General features: G+C 51.4%; 1 protein-coding gene across 1 annotated transcript; it reads right to left on the bottom strand.

Annotated features, from left to right (window-relative positions):
* Positions 1 to 2,732: 2,732 nt before the first annotated feature.
* Positions 2,733 to 8,183, bottom strand: Rgs16 (regulator of G protein signaling 16). Its single transcript, XM_015491727.2, has 5 exons — positions 8,013 to 8,183; positions 7,077 to 7,187; positions 6,268 to 6,329; positions 5,819 to 5,985; positions 2,733 to 4,444 (listed from the first exon to the last, which is right to left on the bottom strand). The coding sequence occupies exons 1-5, from the start codon at positions 8,054 to 8,056 to the stop codon at positions 4,223 to 4,225; spliced, it is 606 nt and encodes a 201-aa protein (XP_015347213.1). The 5' UTR covers positions 8,057 to 8,183; the 3' UTR covers positions 2,733 to 4,222.
* Between the last annotated feature and the right edge of the window lie 33 nt (positions 8,184 to 8,216).

The following is an 8,216-nucleotide window of genomic DNA, read 5'->3' as shown; positions in this document are numbered from 1 at the left end:
ATTTTGAAAGTCTTCACCCCCCAACCCCCAATTAAAAAAAAAAAAGAGGAAGAAAAAGAGGGCAGTGCAAGCAGAGGGGACAGCGTGTGCAGCAACACAAACAACAGGAAGGGAAGAGCCTGTGGCGTGGGTCAAGGCCAGCTGGGCAGGAGATAATTCTGGAGAGGGACTTGAGTCACGCCACAGAGCTTTGCATGGCATATGAGAGCTGCATTTCATCTCATAGTCAAAAGTGAGCCACTGCCAGGCTTTAATGTAGCCACCAAGTACTCAGATCTGTGCCTCATGCATCCAGTGCATGGCCCAGTGCAGAGAAGGAGCCGGAGCAGGGAGGGGCTGGGGTAAGGACAGTAGTGGGAGAAGCAGTTGTTAGAGCCCAGATTGGAGAGGAGAGACAGGAGGTCTCCGTGAGGCAGGGGAAGAACCGCTGGCTCCACCCACTTGGATTTGATAGGGATTAAAAGTGATGGGGAAGAGATGGAGACGGCTAAACCTGGTGGACAGTGCCTGAGTATCAGGGTGAGGGGAACAGAAGGCAGAGGATATCTGAGGAGGAGAAGGATGACCTAGGCTTTGGATGTATTTGTGTAGGAATCGAGCACATGGGAGAATCCAGGAAGAGAAGTCCTCCTGGGATGGAATCATGATCAAACTTTCCTCCCCCTGGATTTAAAATTAACACTTGACTTAAGAACCATTTGCTAAGCAGTGATTATGTGCTAGGCCTTGGGAGCAGAAAACTGGAGAAGAGGACGTGCCTAATCCCAGGAGTCTGCAGGCTGTAAACGGAGGTAATGATCCTTTCAGGCATCAAGGAACCTCTTGGGTGAGCATCAGCAGCAGAACAACATGAAGGAGAGGTTTCCACAGCCAGACCCAAGGCCAGGGGAGGCTCCCATGAAGGACGCATGCCCAAGCGGACTGAGGAGGCGTAGGTAGCGTTGAGAGTGGGGAGCCCCAGCAGGGAGGTGGTCCAGTATGCAAAAGTGGGGTGCATCTGGGAAGGGCAGGTTTGATTTTAAGGGACAGGTGAGAAAGAAGCAAGACAGCAGGCCTGAGAGGCCTTCGGGGGCCTGCTCAAGAGGCACTTTGCCTATTAAGCCAAGGCCTGAGGTCCTCAAGGGGAGGGGACAGAGCTTGCAGGGCTAAAGATGATGGAGATCCCAGGCTAGCTGTGTGATCTTCAGTGTGTCACTCAAACTCTGAAAACCAAACACCATGGGACTATTTTGAGCCTGACGCTGGTCAGTGAAGAGTTCTTCTTACTTATTTCCAATGTTCCCCCACCACATTCAGGACATACCCTGACCACCCCAAGACCACCCTATGTGAGAGGGAGGGTGAGCAGAGTGGTGCGTTACCTGGGAACAGGCCCAGAGGATGGGTGGTCTCTCTGGACAGAGGAGCCGAGAGCACCTGCCCCTGTCAGAAGCCACCCATCAGCCTGTTCATCTCTCTCTTCTTTTCCAACCAGCACCCATTCCCTCGGAAACACAGCTTGGCCCTTGCCTAGGCTTATCCAGAATCCCTCACCTGCCATTAAATAAGGCTTCCTGCTTTTGATGGATGGTGCAGTGTCTGTTCTTAGTTTTCTACCAGGTGTACCCAGGATGCACTCAAAATGCATGTGAAAAGGCAAGAGGTGGAAGGAAGGTAGTGAAAAGAAAGAGTGTCCCTACTTCCCTGGGTGCCCTGTCACTCTTCCATGCACTTGTCCCAGGCAGGCCAGACTCCTCTCACACCCACCCCGCCGCTGTATAACAATTCAGATGCCCTGCGCAGCCTGCTGCCCCACACGTCCCTCCCTGGGGGAACTTCAGTTTCTCACCCATGTCACAGAGCTGTTGTCAGGACTCCATGAGGTCAGGGCCCACCTCAGTGTGCTCCTTCCTCAGCCCTTAACATCAGAATCCCCCAGAGGATGGCCCCCTCTGGGCTTCGGGTGTGACTCTGTGAAGTTTTACCCTAAGTGTCTGAACTCTGACCACTTTGTTCAGACTAACAGCAGGGGAGAAATCATAGTCACTATAAGGCTCAGATCTGTACATAAACAGAGAAAAAAGAAACTTTTCGAACAGTGGTAATCAGGGAGTTAAAAAAAAAAAGTGAGGATTGCTAGGATGAGAAGGGAAAACAAGTAGGCAATTGGCTGAAGAGGAGCAGATTTTGAACTTGGCAAAATTCCCCCAAATTCTTTCATGCCCAGCCTAACCCTCACATGCCCTCAACCCATGGAGAGGAACAGCCTCGTACACAGAATGGCCTCTCATACATCATCTCAGACATTGGTGATGGTGTAAGATAATAATTTAAATTCCTTGAATTTAAATGAAATTATAAAAGAATACTAATGCAAATTAAACATGGACAGCTGTGACCAGGCTACAAAAGTTACTGCCTGATAATTAGTCCAGCTACTTGACCTAAAGCTACTAACCCACCCTTGTGCTATTAGAGGCAGGTGTGGGAATGGCTTGTGCTGAGTCCCAGCAGTCCCTACTGTGAAGTGACAGCAGACTGAACCTGGTCCACTGCAGAAGTAGCCCAAGTGGAGCTGCCATCAGCTAAGGGACGTGGCCACCATCAGCATCTGTCGCTTTTCTCCAAGTCTGCCAGCTACCAGGTGAACAGAGGTCTTCCCCTGGGCCCCCTCCCCCCCCCCATCCTGCGAGCTCCCAGCACCTCCACACATCTCCCACTCCTTCTCCCAAACAGCCCTTATAGACAGGATGTTGCATTTATGTTTTATTTTTATTTTACAAGAATATAACATGCTGAAACAGAAAAACAGGCATTGCATACATCACTCATTAAGGAACCCAGCTCCCTTTGTGAACAATAAATAAATATTTAAACAATAAGGAGTTCCTGACAGGCCCTAGCGGTTCCCAGCACGCTCAGAGGTAGAGTCTGGTGGAGGAGGGGACAGTCAGGCAGCAGCTGCTGCTGAGATTCTCCAGTGCAGACAAACTGAAATGACAACAATAAATAACAACGGCGACAATGTAACAAAAAATAATATGCTATGACAATCGGCACACCGCCACAAGACATCGTTCTTAAATAAATTTTCTCCTGGAGGAGCTCAAGTGCAGAGAGAACAGTGTTGGCGATCCTGGGCACAAGGGGGCTGCCCTGGTGAGTTCACCTCCCACCCCGGGCTCTGGCACAGGAAATCCATCATGGAATGTTTGTTCGGTGAGGCCCTGAGGTGACAGGCAAGTGCTGATTTTCCCCAGTCCTGTCTTTCCAAGCAGCCCTGCTCCCCAGCTTTACTGCAGCTTCCACCTTCTGTCCCGTGGCCATGGTGGTCCCTGCCCCATCTTTCCCAACACCCCAGGGGTGCATCTTGTGCCCACAGGAGATGGTGGCTTGATTTCAGAAGGACTTTCAGGTACTGCCAAGGGATTAGCTTCTCATTACCCTTCTCTTCCCTGTTCCACGCTGTTGGCATGACATCTGGGCTACCTGCCCCTAAGGCCTCCCTCGTCCCTCCTCCTGGCCCTACCTTCAAGGGCAGCATAGGGCTCAGAAGCTCCTCAGAAGTCCCGGCTCACAGGTGGGCCTGCTGCAAACACGACCAGCAGCCACCTGCAAGAGGCCATCAACAGCACCCAGGCTGGGTGCACAAGAGCAAGATGGCCTCTTCCGGACTTGCTACTGACCTGCAAAGGGGCTCAAAGACCAGTTTTTGAGGTATAAACATCTCGTTCTCGGCAAGAATCATGTTGACCTTGAGAGGACTGTGAGGATGGACCTTGGGGTGAGCCCGGGTGGGAGAGGAGCGCACAGTGGGAAGACTCCATACCCATGGCTCTTTCTGTGACATGATCGAAGTCAACTGCCCACTGGCCAATAGCTCACCCAGTTACCTTCTTCCCGCACTCTTTTCTAGTTGCCCAAGCCACTCTGCCACATCTGCCCCTGTGGGAAGGCCAAGAGCCAGTGCTGCCTGCCACACCACCAATCTTGTCCCCAGAGAGCCCCACACAGCCCCCATGTTGCCCTTCCCCGCAGCTCCTGGGCGCGGGGAGCCCTCTCCCACAGGGCACTCAGTTCACAGTCTCTGGAGGACAGCCTGCTGCTCCCATGCGGGCTCTGGGACACCTCCACTGTCCTCTTGCACTTGCTGGGCAGAACCTGCCTCCCATGCAGGGGTGGCCGCCTCGGGGATGGGTGACTCCACCTCTCTGCCCACTAGTTTCCTTGTGGCCCGGAAGGCTCAGGTGTGTGAGGGCTCAGCCAGGCTGCAGCTGGAGGTGCAGGCGGAGGCAGCCAAGGCTCGGGCAGCCAGGTCTTGGTAAGCGGGAGACTTCAGGAAACGCGGGTAGGAGTCCTTCTCCATCAGGGTGCGTGTCTTCCCCTGAGCCACCTCGAAGCACATGGTGGTGGTGGCCTGCAGGTTTGTCCTGGTCAGCTCCCGGGTCTCATGGTCTATGTTCACCTGTGGGAAAGAGGGTAATGTGGAATGAGTCGGGGGCAGAGCAGGGAAGGGCCAGGGGTGGCCCTGTGGGCGGGGGAAGGGCCAACAGGCAGTGGGGTGGTGGAAGCAGCACAGATTCTGAATCAGGAACCTGGGTTCTGCCCACTAGCTAGCTCTTCAGCTCTGGGCCTATGCCCACATCAGAACCACTGTTAGCCTCCAATCTCTCAGAACTAGTGTGAGGACATAGTAAGATCGTGCAAATCTAATTTCGTTTCCTTCTTCTGTAACAACCCTGGTTCAAGTTATCACCACCAGGTCAGTGACAGGACCCAACTGGTCTCTGTCTTCTACACTCTTCCAGGCAACTAAACTGAGCCTTTTAAAACTCACTCCGTCTGGTAGCATTTCTGTTACTTCCCATGTCACTCAGAGGAAAGTCAAAGTGCTTGTGGAAGCTTGTGGGACTCTACATCTGGCCATCTCCGCCTGTCTGACCTCATGTCCTCATGTCCGACTCTCTCTTCCTGCTCCACATGGCGCTAATTCCTGTGCTAGAATTTCCTTTCCTCCCCTAATTCTTTCAACACTCTGTTCCTGTGTCACCTTTTCCAACAGCCCGCTCCTGTCTTCCTTTAATGAAGCTGAAAGACCTCCCCTCCCTCACCCTGCTCCATACCTCCACTCCCTCTCTCCGCTTGCCTGCTTTGTCTCTATCACAGCACAAATCACCCGCTCGCTTATATTTGTTTAATTGGTTATTGGCATCTTCCCCATTAGAACATAAATTTCATCAGGGTAGGGAGTGATTTGTTCACTACTATCTCCACTGAGACTGTAACGGTCAGTACCATGCGTGTAACTGGTGTTCCATAATGTGGAATAAATAGAAGTGGTCAGAACACAAAATACAAAATGTGATCCCTTCTTTCTCCACCAGGTGGCCCCATGTTCTTTATCAAAAGCAGCCACCATGCAGAAGCAGCCAGAAGGGAAGGCTGAATTGCAAAAGACCACAGAGCCGGAGGCCTAAGGCAGGGCAGCCAGGGACTGAGCCAGGCTACACGAGGTCTCGTTCATGACTCTGTCTCCCCAGTTAGTAAGTGTGTTGAGGCTCTAAAAAGAATCAATTTACAAAGGTGGTCATGGGCAGAAACCAGAAAAACCAGTTGACCCATCCTGCCTGGTTATGAATCTGAAGGGGGCAGCACTGAGCAATAGCATACCGCCTGGTTTTTCTCATCTCTGGCCACAGAAGCCACTCCTCCAGTGACAAAGAAGACCTCTCCAATTCAAAACCCAATCCTTCACCTACTGGCCTCCTACTATTCCTTGTTCTAGAGGGGAAGGGGCAGGCAGGGTCTGGAGGATCCATGGCCATGTCAGGGCACTGACCTCTTTAGGGGCTTCGCTGCGAATGAACTCATCAAAGATGCGGTGAGCCCTGGAGGCCAGCTTGGCAGCTGATCGGATCTTCTTGAACTCCTCGCAGGCCAGCCAGAACTCCAGGTTCTCCTCGCTGAACTCTGTCTTCAGGAAGGCGTGAAAAGCAGCCACTCCATCTGGGGTTGAGAGGAGAAAGGAGGAAACAGGTCAGACTGGGGACAGTGAGGAATAAAAGAAGAAAAGACATCAATTGCAATAATGGCTCTATTTTTAGAATGTAATTTTCTCAAACAAGGACCTGCCTTTGTATTTTGAAAAGAGGCTGGCACACTAGGGGATCATGTTATTATTACTACTACTATTATTTCGCCCGTGCTTTCAGCATCCCTCGGACTGGCTCCAAAGCACATGAGTACACATGTGTCATCCACAAACAGACACAACAGAGTCCTACTTACTTTTACTGCTCAGCAGTAAGTCAAAGGACTCTCTCCATCCCAGCACATCTTCTGAGAAGCTTCTATTAGGGAAAAGAAAAAGTCAATATTTTAAAATTAAAGCAAAACAACAACAACAAAAAAAAAGCATAGCACAAATCCTAGCCAGAACCCTGATGAGAAGCTGCATAATTCACACAAAAACTTGCTCAGTGATTTATCAAGCTGACTCCTCAAACTCTTAGCTAGAGCTAGGATAAATGGTGGTGTCAATTCAGTGATCAGAAACCAAAGTCAGGGACCCTTTAATCCTCAGTGAGTATCTTTAAGGCTGTTTCTTAGCTTCCAAAATTGCTTCCATTTCCCTGACTCTGAGAGCTTTGTTGTATACACCTCCACAAGGAAATAAGGGCCTCATAAATAGGAATTGTATCACCCCAGAGCCCAGTGCAGCTCCTGGCCCAGTTGATGTTAGTATGAAAGGGTTTCTAGGCAAGGTGCACACTGATGGAAGTAGAGTCATTAATAACTACTTCAAATGGCCCTGGACCCTGTCCTATCCCCAGCTATATGTACCATGAATTCCCAGAAGGGAGCGTCTGGTAACTGTTCATGTCCTGAGTGCAGTCAACTGTTGGTAGACTTAGAAGCCTAAAGCCACCAACCCACTCTCCCCTGAGTCAAGTGGCCACCAGACCAATAAGAAGTCCCATTAATATCTTAAGGGAGGGGTTGCCAAGGTTCACCCTAGCATGTCCTAGTTTCTTCTTGTATTCTCCTTCTTAGGGTCCCTCCCTGCTAGGGGCCCTGGGCTGGATGGCAGGACTTACCTCTCTTTGTTGTGTTTACTGCCCCACTCGAACTTGCCAACACTCCCAGAATCAGAGCCCAGCTCTGATTTGTGAAGAAAGATTCCCAGACGTGTCTTGAATTCTTTGGCTCTGAAAGACAAATCATGAGCATGAAAGGATTCTCCATTTACCCAGTCAGCACAGACAGGTTTGTGGGGTCCCAGAAGAGCTCTGCCACCAAATCTCAGCCTCAAGAGCTCCTGGAAATGCTTGGCTGTTCCCAGGGCCCAAACTGTGCTTCTCTTTTTGGTATCTTCAAGCCTGAAGCAACAGCAGCAATGTCCAAACTGTGCCCTGGTAGGTCAACACTTTCTGGGTTTACAGTCCTGCGCATATAGAGTTTTTTCCTACTTAAAAAGTAAGATCTTTGTGCCATTTAGCATCCCCTAAGCTTGTCAGGAGTATTTCTGGAACTGCGTGGAAATTGATTCCCGCTTTCATCTTTAACTTTTCCTTCCTGAGACACCAATTCCATGGAAGCTGCATAATAGCTCTCTAGGAAGTTCACACATCCCTAACTGGTGGGACATGAGTAAGACCTCCCTGCCCTCCCAGAGGTAAAAGAAGTCCAGCGCCCATCTCTGCGCTGTGCAATCAAAACCGAGTGTACAAGAAACTGGGACAGGCTCAGTGCTGCCTGGAGGCGACAACGTGGTCCTCCAGCAGAGAGATCTTGGGCAGGCTTACCGCCCTTTGTCAGAGAATGGGGAACGCAACGCAGCACACAACGGGCCTCGGCTTCCCTTCGCTTTTCCTGCTTCCTGTTGGTGGTATCAAGTTGCCCTCTGCCTCGCCACTCAAGTCACTAGAGTCCCATTCCCCCGTCCACCCAAGTCCCCAAGCCTGTCGCTCTGCTCCCTAAGAGTTGGCGGGGCTTGGCCTCCTTCCCCCGGTAGCTAGACAAACTCCTCTTACCTCTCCAGACAGGTGGTGGGGAAGGTGGCCAGGGTGCGACACATGGTTGCAGGCGCTGGGCAGCACGTCCTGAGGAGGATGGTGGCGGGTTCCAGGGGACTTGCCAGGGGCAAACGGAGGCCTTAACTTGCACTAGCCGGGTCCGTCAGCCTGCATGCGTCTGGCTGGGCTGCCCGGGTTTTTATTCCCTCGGAGGGGCGGGGT

The sequence above is a fragment of the Marmota marmota genome, unplaced genomic scaffold (assembly GCF_001458135.2).
Source record: "Marmota marmota marmota unplaced genomic scaffold, marMar, whole genome shotgun sequence".
NCBI classification, from domain to species: domain Eukaryota; kingdom Metazoa; phylum Chordata; class Mammalia; order Rodentia; family Sciuridae; genus Marmota; species Marmota marmota.
The sequence above is the reverse complement of the archived record's forward strand: the minus strand, read 5'-3'. Positions and strand labels throughout refer to the sequence as shown.

Bases quoted from the DNA above. Each gene is read 5' to 3' on its own strand.
- Rgs16 (XM_015491727.2), bottom strand. From the start codon at position 8,056: ATGTGTCGCACCCTGGCCACCTTCCCCACCACCTGTCTGGAGAG. The intron at 7,188-8,012 runs GTAAGAGGAGTT...TTTGTCTTTCAG, and splicing joins CCCACCACCTGTCTGGAGAG to AGCCAAAGAATTCAAGACAC. The intron at 6,330-7,076 runs GTAAGTCCTGCC...TTTCCCTAATAG, and splicing joins AGTAAACACAACAAAGAGAG to AAGCTTCTCAGAAGATGTGC.